The sequence below is a fragment of the Mchenga conophoros genome, linkage group LG17 (assembly GCF_057382185.1).
Source record: "Mchenga conophoros isolate Kocher_MC1m ecotype Shallow Benthic linkage group LG17, M_conophoros_male_GT1.1, whole genome shotgun sequence".
Taxonomy (NCBI): domain Eukaryota; kingdom Metazoa; phylum Chordata; class Actinopteri; order Cichliformes; family Cichlidae; genus Mchenga; species Mchenga conophoros.
The window spans coordinates 36941741-36964663 of NC_140542.1; the positions used below are offsets into that span (position 1 = coordinate 36941741).

The following is a 22923-nucleotide window of genomic DNA, read 5'->3' on the forward strand; positions in this document are numbered from 1 at the left end:
TTGAATGGATGGTAGTTACTGAAGTATCTAATTTTGAAATGAATGTCTTTCCACAGCAAAGAAAAGGAAAACAAAGAATATTTTCTTTTTCCTTCTGTATATTTGCTCACCTGCAAATAGCAGGCTGCTTATGACAGCGCTCGAGCAGGAGACAGACTGATACTCTGGTATAAGAGATCAATGTACAAAGAAGTGAAGCAGCTCAGTATTCCCATGGACATTCCTCACTGGACGACATGGTGTCACATTGAGAGCACTGTAGTGGAGGATGTTGGGATGTAATGTTCTTCGGTTAATTTCTGGGTATTACCTTATGTGTATGAACAGCGTGGTTCCAAATTAAACCAGTCTGTTTATTTGATAATGAAATCAATTTGTAGTGTCATGGTTAAGTGTAAATATTTGTATTATATATGTGTTGTTTCTTGGCATTTTCCCCCTTTATGATATCAGGGAAATCTGTTACACTGAAAAAAATAATCAGTGGGATAAACATAAAAAAATTATTGTAAGCGGTTGCACGAAATTAAGTTGTTTGGTTAACCTTAGTTTTTTATGTTATACCTGCACACATTTTTCTGGTAACATGAACATGACTTTATGTTGTTGTTATGTTTTTCATTCCGGTCAAATATTTATAGAAACCACTTGTTTATCAGACATGAACTTTTTGTGTTAATTGTATTGGACTACTATGTGTTATATTGACAAGATTATTTTATGGTAAGCTTATTTTATTTTATAACAAATTTCTAATATATAATATATAATCTAATATATAATTGAGTGTTCAATAAATAAAACTAAATTAAGGCTGATCTTACTGTATGTACTGTACACTTTCTCTCAATCAAAGAAATAAGCAAAACATTTTTGAACAATGACCTGTATTTTTGAAAATACTACACAGTTGTAAAAATGGACTTTCAATTCAGGCTTCCAAAATATACATGAGTCATATTTGTACAATGCATCTCTTGAAAAACATTCCACAACATTCCTCAAAGTTATCTGCTGGAACCTGAATTCAACATTGTGGGGCCTTATGACATCGCACTTATGTAAAAAATAGTTTTTTAAATGTAAGAACCATAAGGTAAGGTAATATGGCAACAGGGGTGTAATTATTAAAATGACACAAAGAAGAGACTTAAAATAACATTATAACCCACAGGCACACAACCAAGAGACCTAAACTGATTAGTATTGGCTTGCTTCTATCACTAAACATCACAATCACTAATACTACACGATGCAATCTGTTGGTAGTGGTGCACCTTGGGAAAAAAATTGCAAATTGGTGAAATTGGTGCAAGGCACCATTTCCATTGAGAAAAATGCACATTCAAAGTTTGAATTTAAAAAAAAAACAAAAAACCATGGCTTGAAAAGTGAAAACTGCAGTAATAAAGGCCCCAAGTTGAAAAGTGCCAGAAAAATAAGTTTCACTATGTACTGCAACTTTACCAGTGCTGGCTTAAAAGAAAGGATGGTATATATTCGAAGAGGTAAACATGTTGTTCCCACATCATAACTGGAAAACTGTTCAATCGTACAGTCTGGTCCTGAGAACCTGGGCCTTCTTTGAAAGGCTGTTCCTTTTGAGCTCCATAACCAGTTTCTATAATACCTCGAAGGTATACTTTTCCAGTGGGTAGGTGAGGTTCAAAGTGTACATTAGTCCAAACAGCATTGCAGCTGCTAGGGTATAGTTATCCAAATCCTGCCAGACTCTCTGGCCTTCAAGGACTATCCCGATGTCCTCAGGGCTGCCATTGGCATCTCTTGACTTTATGATGTAAATTCCCATGGTTGTTTCCTTATTAGATCGTTGGATAATGGCTTCATCTGTGGCCTAGAAAATGCAGAATTCCAAAATTTAATTAAACAGAACACTGGTCAAAGAACATTATACCAAATCTTATTTTAATCTGTGTCACTATTCCAAAAAATGTTAACATTAACACATTAGGTGAACAAAAATGGATTCATTACAGCATGTGATTTGAGTCCTCAGAATGCTTAAAAAGGTAATGCATGAAGTGAAATCTCCATGCAAAGAAGCAGAATACTGTCAGAGCATAGAGAGGTGTTCAACTATGAACTCCACGCATAGTTCTAATGCAGGTAAAAGAAAAAACAAAAACAAAAAACGCACCCATGGTAAATTGTGAAAATCCCAGGTGATTTTCAACATACTCCTGGCATAGAGTGACAAGCAGCATTTTGTTAAAATTATTATTTTCCCTAAAGTGTATACACAAATTATTTTTTTCTTACCTGGGCCGTGGGCTCCAGAATGTTCTGCAGTCTTCTTCCTATTTGTCCTCCTCGCCTTTTGAAGACCTTTATGAGTTTGTCAGATAGCACATCTATCTGCGAGAGTAATCTGGACTGCAGTGGCATGGTGGTAATGCGCTTAAACTCTGCATTTATCTAAAAAGAGAAGTTGTCACATAAAAATGCTGTCAAAATCTCAAATCTCACAAGGTTACATCCACACAAAGTTGTTATTTTTTGTCATGTTACTATTTATTAGCTATGGGTCCCATGTTGCTGAGCAGTTCCATAGTTGCCCTTACTTCCATACCACCCAAAGCCTGTTGCCTCCTTCTGGCCATTTTGCAGTTCTGCCAAATGACCCAGAAACTACATCTATTATTGTCATATACACATCAAGGTCTTTCATTAATACTTAGTTAAATTAGTTAATTTGACCTTTCCAGAAAATTTACCTTACAGAATGTGAGATAACATATGCAAATCCTCACACCCCCCCCCAACAGAGCCCACCCCAAGGCAAACTAGCTTATTGAAATGTTTAACTAAAACATTTTAGGTACAATCAGTTAACTAAATGGACACGAGTTTGTTAGTCTGTATTCACTGAGAAAAAACAAGCGAATGTGACTGGGCACACACTGAAAAAAAGCTAATGCACATAATATTGTCCCGCAGCTTAAGCTAGCATTATCGTTAGTTAACTTAAGGAATGACTTGTTTTTTCCATTATGTTGCTCAACAGGAATTCATGAGAAAAACTTCCCCATATAATGGATGTTCTCTTCGTTTCCTCTCAAACATGTAGTTTTCAGTTTACCTCGACAAAGTAAAGCTCAGCACCAAACGTAAACGAAGCAACGACAAAAAATGGCGGACCGCCACAGTGAATTTTCCCTCGCAGAACACGCCCTGGGGGGTGGAGTTTCAACAGAAAACGTAACTATTTTCTGTTATTTTGATATGACTGGTTTTAAAAGACTGAACATCCTTCTAAAACAAGTGAAAGGCGTGAGACTTAATTATGTTTAGACCAAAAATATAACTGATTCATGTTGGATATATTTACTGTATTTTTACTAATTTAACAACGTCATCATTGCATTAGTCGCTTTATGCTATAGCATTACGCTTACATTAGCTTGAAGCTCAAGGTCGTCATTTTATTTAATTTCTTTTTCTGGGCTTACAAACAGGACACACAACATTTAGATAACCGTTACACTGAATCTTGGATCTGTGTTGAGTCTTCCAGCTGCTGACTACAGAAGCTAGATTGACCTTTCAGCATGTTTATAGCGGCTGTGGCTATGTGCTGGTAATGTTACCGTGTGTGAGCAGTCACATTGGCAGCAGACATGTTTCAACAAACTAGTCATATCCCGGCCCTACATTAGCTTGTTTAATGGTTAAGACACTGCAGGTACCACCACTTACTACAGACACCGATGCAAGTTTGTAATAGTCTGTTAATTTAGACTGAAAGAATATACCAACAATATTAACTCACATTATATATTGTAACGATGGTTAAGTGTTACTGGACAGTGACATGTTGGTTTTCTCTGCACACTGTTGTTGTTCCTTTAAGATTCATGTTTGGTTGGGCTGCAGGAAGTAGTGAGGGTGGTGTACAGGAAGGGGTGGGGGGACCTGGTTGTTCTGTGTGTGTGCCAGGCTGAAGAGAGGTGTAGTTCGAGAGCGCTTCCCCCTGAGTTAACAACCCGCTGGCTTATGTGCCGAATAAACGGACAAACTGAGACCCCAACCGTCTGGTTCTTGTGAACGTTACATTGGTGTCAGAAGTGAAGAAAGAAAAAAGAACCCCAGAACGCCCGAGACCCTGTTGCCGGCGACGCTTGCCGTTACGAGACGAGGATGTTGCCGGGCAGGATTAAGAAGGAGACGGAGGAGAGGGAGGTTCGTCCGCGCTCGCCCGCCCATGGAGTGAGGGAAACGGCGCTGCGGCTGTCTGCCGAGGCTGGATTTTCTCCAGGTTTGACTAGGCTCGGGAACTGTTCGCACAGCGGCCGCGATTCCGGCGGGAAGGAGTCGACCTCGCTTGGCGCGCCGTCACGTGATGTAAACAAACATGGCGGCGCCCAGCAAGCTGCAGCGAATATAAAAACGCCTAAGTTCAGCGGCAAGACGCCATGGGAAGTGTTTATCGCACAGTTCGAGCTGTTAGCTGTTGCAGCTGGCTGGTCTGAGGAACATAAAGCTCTCCAATTGGCTTTGTGCCTGTGTGAGGATGCAGCTGCATGCCTGCTGCTGCTGACCGAGGAGCAGAGGGGAGATTATAATGCTCTGGTCGGAGCACTTCAGAGGCGCTTCGGGCAGTATAACCAACCAGTGCTGCTGAGGTCGGAGTTCCACAACAGACGCAGATTGCCAGGTGAGCCCCTCCGCATTTTGGCCCATGAAGTCGAGTGCCTTTGCCGGAGGGCGTATGACAGCATGCCACCATCAGTGCAGGCGGAGTTAGCTCGGGACCAGTTCCTGCAGGCCCTGAGCCCTAAAGAGCTCCGCATGCAAACTCAGCTTGCTCGGCCAGCCACACTCAGTGCAGCCCTGGAGCTAGCGTTGGAGAGGGAGATGCTTGCAGGATCCTCTGGGGGCGCTGACGACGCACACGTGGTGAGGGCTGTGTCAGCACCTGTGGAACAGATGGAGACGCCAGCGGGCCTGTGCAGTTTGGTGCAGACAGCTTCGCTGCAGTCGCCTTCCCCTCGGGCTGGCCCACACCGCCGACCTCAGAGCTGCTGGGGATGTGGACAAGTCGGACACCTCATCAGGCAGTGCCCCAAGCTTGCAGCGGTTCAGGGAAACGCCCACGGGCCCGTGTAGGCGGGAGTACACGGGCCTGGGAGAACGACATCCCCACACCACCGCCACCTCCACCCGGTGCGGCCATCACTGTGGGCTGGACCCAGGTTGGCGGCTTTTGCCATGTTCCAGTGACGATTGCGGGGGTGTCCTGTACGGCCCTGCTGGACATGGGATCCAATGCAACGCTGGTCCGACCCGATATTGTCCCAACCGGAGCTGCTGTACAACCGACTAACGTGCAACTTAAGACTGTGACCGGTGATCTGGCCCCAATGAGAGGGAAGGGAGTGTTCCAGTTCAAGGTGGGGGACCTCGGTGTGTCTTATGCTGCCTGGGTGGCTGACGTGCAGGACGCCTGCATCCTTGGGCTGGATTTTTTACGAGCCATTGGTGGTGTACTGGACTTAGGCAAAGGCCTCCTCGTACTCCCTGATGGGAAGAAGGTGCCGCTTATTCCTCCCCCGGTCTGCACAGCATCTGCCGCGGCGTCCACCTCCACCGCAGAGACCCCTGCAGACCCGCCAGCAGAACAGCGAGCGGAGGAGGAGGAGGAGGAGGGGAGGCTCTCAGCAGTGAGGAGTATCTGGTCAAAGAACTGTGAGGGGCTGACTCCACAGCAGCAAGAGAGTCTATGGCAGGTACTAAAAGAGTTTAGTGACATTTTTGCCCTGAAAGAAAGTGATGTTGGCTTGACACACTTGGTAGAGCACGTCATTGAGACCGGGGATGCCCAGCCTATTAAAGTGCGCCCCCGCCGCCTGCCCCTGGCTCATCAGGAGGCTGCAGACAGGGAGCTGTGTGAAATGATGAAGGCGGGCATCATAGAACCATCTGATAGCCCGTGGGCCTCCGCGGTGGTGATGGTGCCTAAGAAAAAAAGTCCTAGGATGCGTTTCTCAACCACTCAACAAAGTGACGAAGAAAGACTCTTACCCCCTTCCCAGGATTGATGAGTCCCTCGACTTAGTAGCCGGGTCCTCCTGGTTTTCCACCCTGGACCTGCGGAGTGGCTACTGGCAGGTGCCACTGTCCCCGGAATCCAGACCGAAGACAGCCTTCTGCACTAACAGGGGACTATGGCAGTTCAAAGTCCTGAGTTTTGGCCTTTGCAACGCTCCTGCGACCTTCGAGAGGCTCATGGACAGTGTGCTGGCTGGCGTCCCACGGCAACGGTGTCTGGTTTACCTGGATGATCTTCTAGTGCACGGGAGCTCCTTTGATGCTGCCCTGGATGCCCTGAGACAAGTGTTGGAGAGGGTGGCGGCTGCAGGCCTGAAGCTGCACCCCGACAAGTGCCACTTCATGAGGAGGGAGGTGGAGTTTCTGGGCCACAAGCTGGGTCGTGAGGGCATCAGCACTTTGGAGGAAAAAATTCACACCATTACCGAGTGGCCCACACCAGCAGACCAGAAACAGCTCAAAAGCTTCCTAGGACTGGCGTCTTATTACAGGAGGTTTGTGAAGGGCTTTTCCTCCATAGCCGCACCACTCTTCCACCTGCTGCAGAAGGACCGTGACTTCATCTGGACCCAGGACTGTCAGCAGGCGTTCGACACCCTCCGCAGATCGCTGACAGAGTCCCCAGTCCTTGCCCCCCCTGACCCCGCCCTGCCTTTTGTCCTGGACACTGACGCAAGTAATGTGGGGCTGGGAGCGGTGTTGTCGCAGGTTGGACCGGAAGGGGAGAAGGTGGTGGCGTACTTCAGCCGGGTCCTGAACAGGAGCGAGCGGCGCTACTGTGTCACACGACGAGAGCTGTTGGCTGTGGTGGCGGGGGTGAGACACTTTAAATACTACCTGTGCGGCACAGCATTTGTTGTCAGAACTGATCATGCTGCCCTTCAGTGGCTGATGTCTTTCAGGGAGCCAGAGGGACAGGTGGCTCGCTGGCTGGAGGAGCTCCAAGCCTTCAATTTCACCGTGGAGCACAGAGCAGGGACGCACCATTCTAACGCAGATGCCCTCTCTCGCCGCCCATGTGCTGCAGCTGGCTGCCGTTACTGTGAGAAGCGAGAGGAAATAGAGCGGGAACTCACGACAATAGACGGAGCAGCACAGCTCGCCTGCAGGGTTCTTCTGGTGGTGGATGCAGCGGAGTGGAGGGCACGGCAGGAACAAGACACAGACCTGCTGCCGGTCCTGCAGTGGCTGGAGAAGGGGGAGCAACCCCTTTGGGATGAGGTCACTGGGTTTTCCATCTGTACCAGGGGGCTGTGGGCCAAGTTTGCAGCTCTCAGGCTGAAGGAGGGGGTGTTGGAGCGTGCCTGGAAGGATCCTGCCACGGGGGAGGAGAGGTGGCAGGTTGTGGTGCCAAGGTCGCTGAGGTCAGCTGTGCTGGGAGCCTGCCATGGGAGCACTGGCTCTGGCCACTTTGGGGTCTCCAAGACTCTTCGCCGCCTCCGCCAGGGCTATTACTGGGGTCAACAGCGGAGGGATGTGGAGGACTTTTGCCGCAGCTGTGATGCATGTTCCTCACACAAAGGGCCACAAGACCAGTCCCGGGCTCAGCTTCAGCAGCAACCAGCAGGAGCCCCAATGGAGCGAGTAGCTGTGGACGTCATGGGCCCATTTCCTCGCACAGACAGAGGAAACCGCTATGTTCTTGTGGCCATGGACTATTTTACCAAGTGGCCGGAAGCATACGCCATCCCAGATCAGGAGGCTGAGACGGTCGCTGATGTATTAGTGGAGGGGATGTTCAGCTGCTTTGGAACAGCAGAGACCCTCCACAGTGACCAGGGGCGTAACTTTGAGTCCAAGGTATTTGCTGCCATGTGTGAACGCCTTGGGACTAAGAAAACCCGCACCACCCCACTTCACCCCCAAAGCGATGGGCTGGTGGAAAGGTTTAACAGGACGCTGGCCCAGCAGCTAGCCATCCTTACCTCAGAACACCAACGGGACTGGGATTACCATCTTCCCCTTACCCTCATGGCCTACAGGTCGGCAGTGCAGGACTCCACCCAATGTACGCCTGCCCTGCTCATGTTAGGGAGAGAGCTGAGAACTCCTGCAGAGTTGGCTTTTGGGAAACCCCCGGACGCGCCAGAGGCACCACCGGGCCGGGACTACGCAAGGAAGCTGCAGGACCGGCTGGATTCTGCACATTCCTACGCCCGAGAGCAGCTGGCGAAGGCAGGCCTGCGCCAAAAGAGGAATTACGACATCACCACTAAAGGGAGGCACTTCCGTGCTGGGGAGCTGGTGTGGGTCTACAGCCCAAAGAGGAAGAAGGGACGGTGTCCTAAACTGGATAGCAGCTGGGTGGGGCCTTGCAGCGTCCTAGAGCGAGTGGGGGAGGTTGTTTACAGGGTGCAGTTGCCTCCTAGGGGGAGGATAGTAGCGCTGCACAGAGACCGGATGGCCCCCTACAGAGGACAGTCCCTCCCCTCCTTTCCAGAGGGACGTGTACAGAGCGTCCATGACCCTGCTCAGAGGGGCCCCCGACCGGGGCTGCGTTCCCCCCCCTCGGACTCTTCACCCCAAAGCCCCGAAGCTCCGCGTCCTCCTCAGGGGCTTACATTAGTCCAGGAGGTCAAGGAGGGAACGTAGGCTACCGCCCCGCCTCAGAGACTGTGTCGTTCCCTCGGGGACGAGGAACTTATTGCTGGGGGGGCAGTGTAATGATGGTTAAGTGTTACTGGACAGTGACATGTTGGTTTTCTCTGCACACTGTTGTTGTTCCTTTAAGATTCATGTTTGGTTGGGCTGCAGGAAGTAGTGAGGGTGGTGTACAGGAAGGGGTGGGGGGACCTGGTTGTTCTGTGTGTGTGCCAGGCTGAAGAGAGGTGTAGTTCGAGAGCGCTTCCCCCTGAGTTAACAACCCGCTGGCTTATGTGCCGAATAAACGGACAAACTGAGACCCCAACCGTCTGGTTCTTGTGAACGTTACAATATGTTAATTACTAATTTGCTTATCGCATAATTTCGGTTACCATTAGCTAACTGGAGCCTAACATTGGCCTTTCATGGTTTTCGATAAACAGCCCACATACCTGTAAAATAACAACACCCCAGTAAAAGTCCACATATATAAAGGGTCTACACTCTTTCTCACTGGTGTGTTAGCTTTAAAATCCTATTTACCTTCAAGTGTAAAACTCCAGATGGTAGTAGATTTTCCAAAGCGAGAGACAAAAATGGCGGACAGTGCAGCCGATTTTTCCTTTCCAGGGGGCGGAGCTTGAGGATAAAACACGACTAACTTGTTTCTTTTCAACATGATTTGTTCTAAAAGAATGAATATTCTTAAAGAATATGTGAAAATTAAAAGACAAAAATATGTTTAGATGTGAAATTTAAATTAGTCATGCTGGATATATGAAGTAATTCTATGCAGATTCAACAACCACCCTATTGCATTTTTTTCAGTGTACTTCTCATAGCTTTTCTGTAGCGCTACAAACCTGAAGGGTTTCAGGTGTCACTTCTCATACAAAGTGACACCTCTCAATCTAAAACACCCACTAGTTGTCGGCTATTAGCACACATCACAGAGCGACAGGAAAGACTCCATGTAGGGTTTGAATGAAACAGCAGTCTGAGGTAATTTCAGAGGGCTGTTTCATAAAATCTCTGTGCTTTCATTTCTGTTAACAATCAGAGCAGTCTTTGAGAGAAAAACTTCAAAGCACCTGTAAGAGCTGAGCTAGTGGAAACAGGCTATAGCGTAGTCACAGGAGAGTCAGGACCCCATCTTTTACTGTCCTGTAATTATTACATCATCTGCAAACTTTCGAAACTATGCAGCCATTCTGTGCCATAAAAGTCTCTCAATTAAAGACACAGTTTAGAAGCAAAGCACAAAAAGTGGCGCTGGAAAAAGCTACAGTAGGAAACTTTTAATTAGTAAGATCTGCTAAGAGAATTTTCTGTTTCCAGGCCCTCAGTGTTTTTGCAACACGAGGGCAGTGCAGTGGTTAGGTGCAGTGGTTTCCTTTTTTTTTTTAGCTTCATTAAACATTATTAGTCTTTTTTTCGTGCAACTAAAGAATGGGAATGATTTTATGATTGATTCCCTGTGTCCAAATACTGTAAATAATGCATTACAGCTGCTGGTTTCAAACATTTCCCTCGCTCCTAAAATAGATGTATGTAGTGTTACCATGGCCTAGAGTATCCATGCATTATGTCTGTAAGTGTGCTAAGGGGTGGTGTGTTTGTATACGTGTTGATGAGGTGGGCATGGTGGAATATCTGTGGTGTGGTTGTGGCTGGTTGGTCTGGGTAAAACAGCAAAACAAAACAGTATTTTCAGGCCCAGTCTGACCCTGCTGTGGTGTGAAGTGTTGGCGTAAAGCACATAGCAGAAGGTGTGATCTGGCCCTGACCTGTCTGAAAATGGAAACATGGATTAACACTCCTTTTTAAAACGAATACAAGTGTTTCTTTTTTTAAAACAACAGACAAAAACTGTCTCACTCTTGAATTTGATGGCTCCCTACTGATCCTGGCACATTTGACATGGGTGGTGATGAGAGGACACCTCTTACTCATGCTTGACATTTACTGTCACCTTACAGGATTCTCTTGGAGGTCTTCTTAAAGTGCCATGCTGGTAGCTTTTAGTGTTTAAGCCTATTAAGTACAAGTCAGTTATACATTTCTACAAAATATCCCAAAAGTTTTGAAGACATGCGTATGTTCCAGAGAATTATAGAGTTTAATTAATTGTGCAGTTTGCTCCTGACGTTGAGAGCATGGGCAAGGGATGGACAGTTGATTTTCTCAAATGGCCACCATAAGAAACTGGGACTGTTGTGGAAGGCCACAACAATAAACAATAAGCTACAGTTCCTTTTGTGGCCCATCCCTGGCATAAGCCATTTTGTCTTTAAAAAAATATTATATTATAGTAAAAACAAACAGTGTTTTATCAAATAAGCAAGCTGCACAGAAAAGCAGTCATTCTTGGTGACATAGTGAAAACACAAACTGCAGCTCCTTACTGTGTACCTTGAGGTTGTCTAGCTCTAATGCTCCCCCGCCTCAATGTTGAAATACTAAACAGCAGAAATAAGCATGTTTACTTGCTAACACAAAACCTTGTTAGTGGCACTTTTTTATAACTTATCTAAAGTAAAACATTATGTGTCAGCAGGGTTGTCTTCAGTGTTTGGATAATTAAAGATGCATTTCAGCGTTTCATGGGTGATTCATGGATGTGTCTTGCTAACTAAAATGTTTTGTACATATTTGGTAGAATATAGGATTATGGGCAAACAACCTATGCAGACTTGCTTGCATGCAAGAAACCCCCCCCCCCCCCCCCCCCAATAAACAACAACAAAAGGAAAAAACAAAACAAAAAAACAACTAAAGGAAAAAAAATCTAATAGCTAGCTAACACTAGCATTAGCTTATGGCTCCTAAAAGAGTTTTATTTACAGTCTATAGTTTTGCAGAGTCTACAGTTGGTTGCAGCCTTTTCTGTAGAAGCGCCTACAAACCTGCATTCTATCTGAAGACCACCAGGTGGCGATAGCTGTGGTTCCAAAAAGCCTTCTGGTCCCCCAGAGGTTTATGGGTAAACACTTTCCTAATGGGCTTATGAGGCCAGACACTCGTGTTGGGTCATACTGAATAAAGAATTAAGTTGGGTTTATAGATCTTGGTTATGCCATGTTTTAAAATGAAGGATTATCTGTTGTCACAAGACGTTTGCCAATGAGGGAGTGTTTTACAGCCACATCCTTCCTTCTATCCATCTTTCACACTGTCTGTGTAGAAAAATAAAAACCTTATAGCTGGGCAACAAGTAACAAGTTTTTTGTTACTTTGTTATTCATCACTTGGTTAATTTTAATCTAAGCATAATTATAGCTTATGTATGATGCATATCAGAATATACAAGCAAAAATGTCCTCCCTTCCATCAAAACTGGCAACCCTAAAACTTTTATGTTCATACAGCTGATGTAACTGAATGTAAATCAGACAAGACAACACTTAAACGTCTAATTAAACTGCCAAACAGACCCTGTAAGAAGGCATTTTATCTTTTATTTAGTTTGAAGACAGACATATAACTACCTGTATTCAAATACAAGTAGTTACATATTGCTTTATTACCTGTATATATAGGCTAGAAAAGTAAACATGTGCGTTGGGGTGTGAAAGAAGAGTAGAGAGAAGGGTTCTCCAATATTCAAGGAAGCTCTAACAGAGTGCTACTTATTGACAGAGCACTGATCTAATTATGTAACCTAATAGTATGGATTTAGAGGCAGCTGAAGGATCAGCTATAAGGCAGCAGTGAAATTATGAGATGAAGCGAGCAAACAAGTGTTAAGTGTGTGTGAGTGGGAATGCAGTGAGTGTGTGGGTGCGCATGTACGAGCAAGTGTTTGCACGTGACTGAGTGACCGATTCACTGAGTAAGAGTGTAACAGACAAGGTGTCAGAGCAGAGAAACAGCAGGAGGCATGTATAGTGAGAGAGAGAGAGAGAGAGAGAGAAAGCAGGAAGTAAGTGAGAAAAAGACTGAAAGGTGAGAAAAAGACTGAATGGACGGAGAAAATAGAAAATGAGGGACGTGGGTGTGAAAACAAGAACAATTGGACAGATAAGAAAAGATATGGGGAGAGAGAAAGAGAGACATATATCGGGAGGGAGTGCATGAAAGAGAGACAGACAGAAACAGGGAGACAGTGACTCTCTTGGGAACTGGCCTATTTTTCAAATGAATGCATATGAACGCAGAACTGCATTACATTTACGCTCCGGAACAAAAAAAAGGCTCAGCCCAAATAGGTAAACCTCACACTTGATGTTCTGATTGGCAACTCTGTAAACACACATACACGTTCACACAAATCCGCATTCACAAAGCACCAAGTGTAACATCTGCAGATGTCTGCCGCTATCACAGAATCAAACACACTTTGCACTCTCCTGTTTCCCCACTCCTCAAGTAGTAGAAAATACAAAACTCCTAAATCAATCAATAAATTAATGACATTAAATTAATATGGCCCAGTCATTCAGAAGTAATGGTAAATATAGGGGTCCATTTAACACATGGGGAAGTTAATGTTTAGTTAATTTGGTTGGCTGTAAAAAAGAAGGCAAAAGCTCTACAGAAATGGAAGTGATAAGTAGCCAACACTAGCGAAAAACAGTAGTTCACAGTAACACAAGTTTTAGCTTATCATGTTGTTGAAATTGCTGCTTTGTGCTGTTCAACAGTGTTTTGACAGTACTGACCTTTGGGTGACTGGAGAGATGTTAATTGCTGAATGGAGAAAGACTTTGTAGCTTGTCAAAGGAGCTTGCAAAGAAAAGCATCTGTACTTCTTTAAGTTGCTTGAAGACGTTTCACCTCTCATCCGAGAAACTTCTTCAGTTCTAAGGTCAAATGGTGGAGAGTCCCAGATTTAAACCTAGTGGGAGTAACCCCCCACAGAGGGACAAAAGGACCCCCTGATGATCCTCTAATCGCCTGAGCCAAGGTGTGAAAATGGGTGTGGGTCCCAATCAGCCAGAGTTTCGGGTGAGCTCATTGTGAAACCTGGCCCCACCTTATCATGCGAATTCCTCAGGTCGGATGGCCCAGGATGTGAGTGGGCGTTCAGGCGTCTGGGGAGGGACTCAAAACTGTATTATAGATGTCAGACAGTTGGTGTTCAAAGATGCTCGCTCACAGTGGACATAGATGGCCATCTATGTCCTCCTTTTTATACCATTCTCATCTGAAGTTAAAATATATAGAGGGATGAATATCCGGAGGAGAGCTAAGAGGCAGCAGACAACTGCACCAATGTTAGCGAACGGGATGAGCTAAAAGACTTTTATAACAACTTTTTTTTTTACAGACAGTTCTTCTACACTGTTTGTTAAATTAAGTATAGAACATTTTTAGGGTTCTAGGGTGAGAAGTTCAGCCATCCGGGAGGGGCTCAGAGTAGAGCCGCTGCTCCTCCACATCGAAAGGAGCCAGCTGAGGTGGTTCGGGCATCTGACAAGGATGCCTCCTGGGCGCCTCCTGGGGTTGGTGTTCCGGGCATGTCCCACTGGGAGGAGGCCCCGGGGCAGACCCAGGACACACTGGGGAGATTATATCTCTCGGCTGGCCTGGGAACGCCATGGTGTTCCCCCGGATAAGCTGGAGGAGGTGGCTGGGGAGAGCGAGGTCTGGGCTTCTCTGCTTAGGCTGCTGCCCCCGCGACCTGGCCCCGGATAAAGCGGATGAAGATGGATGGATGGAACATTTTTAGAACAAATTACACCTGTAAATCTTATAAATATAATAGACAAGAGTTTGAGAAGCTTTTGTAACTAAGCTAGCATGTATGTGGCTAGCTGGGATGCAAGGACTAAGCTCACTTCAGTAGCTGGCATGCTATCTATGCAACAAGTAGCAAAATTACCAAAGTCTCTGAAAAAGAATAGTTTGGGATGTTCTGAATGTTGCTGTGCCATTATCTTTGTGTTTATTTTTGCAAGCGCAGGTAACAGAATAGCTCTATTGGGAAAAAAAATCAGAGGTGTAATGAGCTACAGTGGGGCAAAAAAGTATTTAGTCAGCCACCGATTGTGCAAGTTCCCCCACTTAAAGTGATGACAGAGGTCAGTAATTTGCACCAGAGGTACACTTCAACTGTGAGAGACAGAATGTGAAAAAAAAATCCATGAATCCACATGGTAGGATTTGTAAAGAATTTATTCGTAAATCAGGGTGGAAAATAAGTATTTGGTCAATAACAAAAATACAACTCAATACTTTGTAACATAACCTTTGTTGGCAATAACAGAGGTCAAACGTTTACTATAGGTCTTTACCAGGTTTGCACACACAGTAGCTGGTATTTTGGCCCATTCCTCCATGCAGATCTTCTCGAGAGCAGTGATGTTTTGGGGCTGTCGCCGAGCAACACGGACTTTCAACTCCCGCCACAGATTTTCTATGGGGTTGAGGTCTGGAGACTGGCTAGGCCACTCCAGGACTTTCAAATGCTTCTTACGGAGCCACTCCTTTGTTGCCCGGGCGGTGTGTTTTGGATCATTGTCATGTTGGAAGACCCAGCCTCGTTTCATCTTCAAAGTTCTCACTGATGGAAGGAGGTTTTGGCTCAAAATCTCACGATACATGGCCCCATTCATTCTGTCCTTAACACGGATCAGTCGTCCTGTCCCCTTGGCAGAAAAACAGCCCCATAGCATGATGTTTCCACCCCCATGCTTCACAGTAGGTATGGTGTTCTTGGGATGCAACTCAGTATTCTTCTTCCTCCAAACACGACGAGTTGAGTTTATACCAAAAGGTTCTACTTTGGTTTCATCTGACCACATGACATTCTCCCAGTCCTCTGCTGTATCATCCATGTGCTCTCTGGCAAACTTCAGACGGGCCTGGACATGCACTGGCTTCAGCAGCGGAACACGTCTGGCACTGCGGGATTTGATTCCCTGCCGTTGTAGTGTGTTACTGATGGTGACCTTTGTTACTTTGGTCCCAGCTCTCTGCAGGTCATTCACCAGGTGCCCCCGTGTGGTTCTGGGATCTTTGCTCACCGTTCTCATGATCATTTTGACCCCACGGGATGAGATCTTGCGTGGAGCCCCAGATCGAGGGAGATTATCAGTGGTCTTGTATGTCTTCCATTTTCTGATGATTGCTCCCACAGTTGATTTTTTCACACCAAGCTGCTTGTCTATTGTAGATTCACTCTTCCCAGTCTGGTGCAGGTCTACAATACTTTTCCTGGTGTCCTTCGAAAGCTCTTTGGTCTTGGCCATGGCGGAGTTTGGAGTCTGACTGTTTGAGGCTGTGGACAGGTGTCTTTTATACAGATGATGAGTTAAAACAGGTGCCATTCATACGAGTGGGGGACAGAAAAGCTTCTTACAGAAGACGTTACAGGTGTGTGAGAGCCAGAGATTTTCCTTGTTTGAGGTGACCAAATACTTATTTTCCACCCTGATTTACGTATAAATTCTTTACAAATCCTACCATGTGAATTCATGGATTTTTTTTCTTTCACATTCTGTCTCTCACAGTTGAAGTGTACCTCTGGTGCAAATTACTGACCTCTGTCATCATTTTAAGTGGGGGAACTTGCACAATCGGTGGCTGACTAAATACTTTTTTGCCACACTGTAGATGATGAATAGGGTCAAAAAGTCTCTGAAACATTAAAAAAGCTGAAAACTTCCACCCAAAATGGCAAATTTATAAGACAAAAAGTACAGATTTATGGGGGGGAAAGTAGTATTATAAGTGGAAAGAGCTGTTTCTTGCAAATTTGACACATTGTATATTGCTAATTTGTATATTTAATCTTAAAAATGCAGATTTTTCTGAAATTTTTGCTTGTTCTAGGAATGTCATGATACCAGGATACCACAGGTTGAGTAGTTAGTACCAATACCAGAAAAATTACATGACTCTTAATACTCAATTTAATACCAGAGTGCAAAAACAAACAAAAAAATGTAACAACAACAAAGACATTATTGGGCAGATGATTTATTTAAATTTTTAACATTATATTTTGTAGACAGGTCACAGACTCAAGTGTTAGGATGGTTGCAAGTAGCCTATTAACATTATTCCAAGGTACAGTGTTAGTGATAATAAATTAGTTAACACATTTCTATAGTGTTAGCCACTGGAAATATTTTAGCTAATTGAACATAGTTTATTTTTAATTACTTGACCCATGTCACGTATCAAAACTAGCACACAAATAACTGCAAATAGTGATCACGTTGCACTATGTTCCACTGGTTGTATTTGTTGTCATGTGTAGTAAACACCAATCCAGCTACTTAATAAGACAGCTTCACACATGACATCCTGCTGTGAGGAGCATGCGAGTGTGATGCATTTCTGTATGCATTTGATTAGAAGCTAAATTAGAATATTTGTCATTAAAAAGGTCTGGCTGTGTCTCGGTGGGAGACAGAAGATGTTGGCACGATTAGGTTGCTTATGAATGCTTGAAAACACACACACACAGGCAAAAACAACCCAGTATTTTTTATTTATTTATTTTTTGGTCTAGCTTCTTGGATTGCATGCACACAAAACACACGCAGATCAGTGCAAGCTCTGCCAGCTCCTCGCCGGCCCGCCAGCAGAGTGACCACGTAAAACTGTTTTTTGTGACATTTCCAACATGACATTTATCTGTGGGACCATCTGCGAGGGCCAACTGGCATGTTGCAACAACAAAATGAGTACTTGGCAACATGACAAAGCACACTGAGATTATGTGCATTCATATAGTAGCTAAATTTAATACCACAATGCTGGTTTTCTCAATACATATGTGGTTGTTCCATGAGGTAAATAAAATTGTAGTGATTTGCACTGCATGTTGGCAAAGATGTATCTCTGATATCTTATATTATTAGGATGTCATAGCATTAGAGAAGGTTGTTTTTAAGATGAGAACCACAGAAAACTACCATACATATACATTATTAACAGCACCTGGGTAGTGGGAAGTGAGGAAGTGAGTTTACCACGCAAAGAGTACTTGGGTAAGATGTCTATTAACAGTTGGCCAATTATATTAAGTGGCTTTTTCTTTTTAGCATTTTTATCTTTCATCTGTCCCAGAGAAAAACTCCATCTGCCACCAATTAATAGTGGGCACTTCCCTTGCTCTTATTTGGACAATTTTGCCACTGTTAGCTAACTAGCCTAAGGTCTTCCAATTTCATGTTTACCTGGGTGGCTTGCTGGATATCATTGCTGGATGCTGCTAATAAAGTTACACAATTACACAGTGAATTCGCCTTTATTATTATATTTACAAATATTGTCTTGGTTGTATCATTTTATTTTGTTGTATTCATCCGCGACACCTTAAAGGCTGGTCTGTGAAACTATTGTCTGACATTAAACCGGTCTGTAGCGCAAAAAAGGTTGGGGACCGCTGAACTACAACATCTGGCAGATCGAGAATTTATCAAGCTCACTGAGACTGCAGAGCTTGTACTGTATTATTAATTGCTGTGTTATCAATTTGTCATCAGCGTACTTGGCAATTTAAATTCTGACAAATAGAATCGAAGTCTGTTGCATATACTGGATACCAACTGCCATTGTATTCTGGTATAAATCTCTAGTTTCTATGCCAAGCTAGATTGTCTTGCCCCCTTTACCTAAATTCATATATTTCACAAAGCACTTAGTTTTAGTAGTTTGTTCTACTTGTGGTGATAATTAACCATTATTATAGTGCTGGTTGAAGGAAATTTGGCCAAGGTGTTGGGAATAAAATGTCACTTCTGGACTTTCTGAGACTTATTTTCTCATCTTCTGGAAAAGATCAAAGTTCACACCATGAGAGACCTTACAAAGTGCAAGCAGGAGAAAATAAAAGCAGAAAAGGAAACATGCCACGTGAACGATTTCAGGAAATGTTTGCAGTGTTTGCATGATAAAGTATGCACATTCCACTGGTCATTAATACCCTGAAAAGCATCTCTTTTTTTGCACATAATTGCTTCAACTTCTGGATCAAACCACTATTTTGGTAAGTGTGCAGTCTAAAGCATTGGTTGTACTTGGTTAGAAGTCCTTGATGCTACTTTTTGAGAAACCTGGAGCGAAGAACAAAAAAACCCTCTCTGCATGATTGTTGCAAAAAGCAGCAAAGAAACAAAGAGAATAAAAGAACACGGGTCTTTTCATCCACAGCTCAATATTTCTTGTCCCCTTTCTCTGTCTTCCTTCATAAATCTTACACTTCCTCTCCTGTCATCTGCCTTGATCCCCCTCCGTGGCCCTTCCTCCACCTCATCACCATCAATGTCAGATCTCCCTCTGCCCTCTGCTTTCCTCTTCTCTGCTTTTACTCTACTCTCCAGCCCAGTTGGAAGATCTTCCTGTCTTTTAAGATAGTTCGTTCACCACTCACAGGATGCACACACACATTTCCCACCAGTACACAGTGACCTTTACGTGCAAGATTATGAGGCTAATTCATTCGAAATGATCCATCAGCTAATGCATAAAGATGATATCTAATTTGACCAATTGCTGTACCACATTGTTCTGCATTTATAGCTAAACAACAGAGATGGGAAGGGAGATCCATAAAAAAAGAAAATCTCCTGCAGGATGCATGTTACTGATGTGATCCACACAGCCATCCATCCAGCTTCTTTTTTTCCTGAGTGATGCATTCTTGATAAATACATTTTTCATCACACAGGTTTCTCTGACAGTTTTTGAATGTTTGTGTGCGCGTGTGTGTGTGTGAGTGAGTGAAAGCAAGGAGGTTATTCATGTAACACCAAGAGAGCTCAGGGAGAGTACCTGACACATGAGTTTAAATCAAGCTGCTGTAAAATAATAATGGCACGTATGGGACCATGTCCACGGCCATTACGCATACTCATGGCCAGTTTTAGTTCTCTGTAGGCCTTTTAATCTATTTGAAGTAATAAAAAAAAATTATTTGATCTTCTGCAAACAAACCCTAAACCACTACTGATACTTCTGCAGTTTCAGCACTATTGATGTCTTAAATCTTGCGCAACAGAAGCTCGGTAGATCTTTAGTTATGGCTTAGGTTAGCTTTCTATGGATTGGGCAAACACCTAGCTTCCATAGCTGTAGCAATTAGCTAGTACAGTGGAACTCCGACTTACGGATACCCCGTTTCATGAAAAATTCAAGTTACGAAGGCACTGAACAGCAATATTTTTGCCCGTGTTACGGCAAAATGCCCGAGTAACGAAATCCGCTGGCTCTGATTGGCTGAGCCTACAATGCCAACAATGCCTTCCGAATCATGTGACAACCCCTTGGCTTCCGTACTTGTGCTTCGCTGTTCCACTTGAACGAGGTATTGTTGTTCTAGTTAGCAATTAGCCTATAGCCTATCGTTTAGCATCGCCTCACTCAAAACGTGAATTACGAATTACGAAAGACCCTCGGGAACGAATTAATTTCGTACGTCGGGGTTCCACTACAATTATCTATAATTGTGAAGCTAAAATGTCAAACAGTGAATATAACTCTAAAGATTATGTTGTTTTCACGATGCTGTTGGTACTGTAACCAAGGACACCCTCGCCGAGCCACTAACACAACGGTGGACTTTTAATTTTTAATACATAAATAAATAAAAAGCAGATATAGCTAGGTTAACAAAGCTACATAAGCTTACTGCCCATTATTGAAATAAAAGTCATGCCATCATAAATTATAATGATTTTATTGTGCAAACTAGGCTTTACAAGTCATTATAGTGATCAACAAACTGGATTAAGAGCAGCTGATGGTCATTCAGCAAAAATCAGTACCTTAGCAGGCTACCCACTGAGCTGGTGTACGTACCATATAATCAGTATCTCCATGTATGCATATTATATGTGCAAACTTTTTTCCCTGCACCTTTCCGTTAAAAATACACTTGCGCATTTTTCCTAATTTTAAGCAATAGGCTTTTTTTTAAGTGACCATGCATGAAGAGAATGGAGTGCTAAATTAACAGCTAATGGGGCTGAAGTGGGCAGGGACAATCTGGGAGAACGTTAAGGCACTTTCAATAAAGAATTAGATTTGATAGGAAGCTGATGCCATGGAGACACATGCTAAACAAATCAGCCAGTAATATAACCCCACGGTCCTGCCTGGGCACTCTACACACATCCGTTTTCCTTTCTTATTACCGTTTTGCATTAATGCACGCATAAGTAAATAAAGATAAAGTAGTAAGTAATTTGATGACCAAAGAAAATAGGGCAGGAGAAGAAAATAAAAAAATATTAATATAAAGTATTACTTGCTGTATTCCTTCATTTTATAATAGCTTCATACTGGAAAGTAGTCACGATAGCTCACATAACATCTATTTATATACTGTAGAGTACAGCTGGCTAAATACACATAAAGTAGTAATAGAACAGCGGCAGAGGTTAGCTGATCACTGCCTTGCTAGCACAAATAGAAAAATCCTCACCTGCCAGATAGAGCTTCAACACCTGTATACAGTTTGATCTCACAGACTCCTGAAATGTTATTGCAACACAAACAGCTGAGCATGATAAAAATTCACCTACTGGGATTGTGGATGAAGCTCAAGTACGTTTGCTTGCATAAATGGACATTACACAGAACAGAGCACAAATTAGCATTCAGGCAAGTGATACTAATATGCACCAAGTTTAGTGTGTGAGCAGGTGTAAAGGCGGATTTATACTTCTCTGTTCAAGCTACACCTTTCTGAAACATAATCAGAAATGTGACGAAATGCAACCACATGCCAACACAGACCGCACAGGAATAAATGGTGCAAAGGCGATGCTTAGACTAGATCTCAAGCTCTCATTTAACCAGAATCTCTGAGAGACTTAGGTGCTGTTAACCACTGCTCCTTTGTGAAGTTGGACTGAAAAGAAAAAAAAATATTTAGATCGTGTGAGGTTTGTAACTGTATTTGACAGGCTGGGGTTTATAATTACAGATATCCCCTAACGCAGCACTGATCTCCATAAGTATGTTAGATATGAAAGGGCAAATCAGAGGGAAACGTGTTAACTGTCAGTTTGATGAAGTGAGAAACGCAACTTTGTCACTTCATCAAGATGTTATTGGTTGAACTGGCTGGTCAGTTACAATCTCAGTCAATCTTTCGCCTGAATTCCTCTGATAAAGACCAGAAGAGCTCACTTTTTTTGTTAGATATTTTACTCCAAGGCTGACGGGAGGAGGGAGGCTTTCTGTGGGAAAATGTGCTAATAGGGTCTCAAATGTACCCTCTGTGTGAACATATGTGACTTGGAGAGAGGGAGGAAAAAAGTGAACACTGTCAATCCGTTCCTGTCAAGTTCCTAACTTGAGAGAGAGAGGACTGTTAGAACTGGCAGCCAATATGTGCTTTTCTAGTTTGGTCTGGATTTTTTTTTTTTTTGCCTGTCTGCCAGATTGTCTCATTGCCCTTTTCCTTCTTCGCCTGTGCCAGCCTGGTGGTTTAATCAGAAAAAGCAGCTGGGGACAGGGAGAGGAGCTTGTTTCTAAGCCTGGCTGATTTACTGGCTCCTCAGACCTTCTTTATGTCTCACCGGCTAATGGGGCTAGCCTGGCAGCTTCACTGGAGGTAGACAAAAGAGGCAGTAGACAGGGAGCTTAGCAAAGCATACAGCACACATGACGAGTGACGGGAGGCGTCAGCAATAACTCAACACACAGTGCACATTCTGTGGTTAAAGTAGCCCATGCTCCGTATGGTGGAAGATGATCAAATATAGTTTTTAATCATTCATATCTTTACATTATATTCATCACTGAAGGGTGAGTATTGTCATGGTAACAGCTGTGTTCTCCCCCTTTCGTTTTGTTCTCTATGTTCTGTAGTCTGTCCTCGCCTCATCCAGCAACCCTCTGAGTTTTTTATTATTCACCCCAGTTTCAGCGAGCAGGCAGATTATTTCTATCACCTAATATCAATCATCCAGATTCACATTTTCCTCTGTCAGCCCAGTGTGTGAGTTCTCAGGTTACAACTGTGAACGTCATCATCAGGATTCAGTTCTCACTACATGTTCTGAAACCCTAACAAATGTACTAATTAATAAAATGAATAAAATTAATACCATTTTTGCAATCAGTGCATGGACTTTTCATTTTTAACCCCTAGGCCTGTTTTGAATTGTAACACCAATCTGTAGATCAAATAGACCTTGCTGTTTCTTTATTTGGGTGTTCACCTGTGATACATGGCTCATGACTCCCCTGCTTCATCCTTCCTATTGTTTATGTGCCAAAATGTCCTTTGACAAGACACTTAACACCCAAATTGGGTTAAACAGTGTCTTCTAAACCCAGATCCTTTACCTTTCAAAATATGTACAC

At 43.8% G+C, this 22923-nt stretch overlaps 2 protein-coding genes across 3 annotated transcripts in view; both read right to left on the bottom strand.

Annotated features, from left to right (window-relative positions):
• Positions 1-22923, bottom strand: part of slc2a13a (solute carrier family 2 member 13a) — a 106777-nt gene that overhangs the window by 13384 nt on the left and 70470 nt on the right. The gene's annotated exons all lie outside the window — the stretch shown is intronic.
• Positions 832-9273, bottom strand: LOC146555864 (uncharacterized). 2 transcript variants are annotated; one of them, XM_085252395.1, is made up of 3 exons: positions 9196-9273; positions 2281-2436; positions 832-1855 (listed from the first exon to the last, which is right to left on the bottom strand). In XM_085252395.1, the coding sequence occupies exons 2-3, from the start codon at positions 2404-2406 to the stop codon at positions 1622-1624; spliced, it is 360 nt and encodes a 119-aa protein (XP_085108521.1). In that variant the 5' UTR covers positions 2407-2436; positions 9196-9273; the 3' UTR covers positions 832-1621. The 2 variants fall into 2 exon arrangements, with proteins under 2 accessions (XP_085108521.1, XP_085108522.1); XM_085252396.1 differs by lacking the exon at positions 9196-9273 and adding an exon at positions 3101-3334 and having other exon boundaries at positions 892-1855.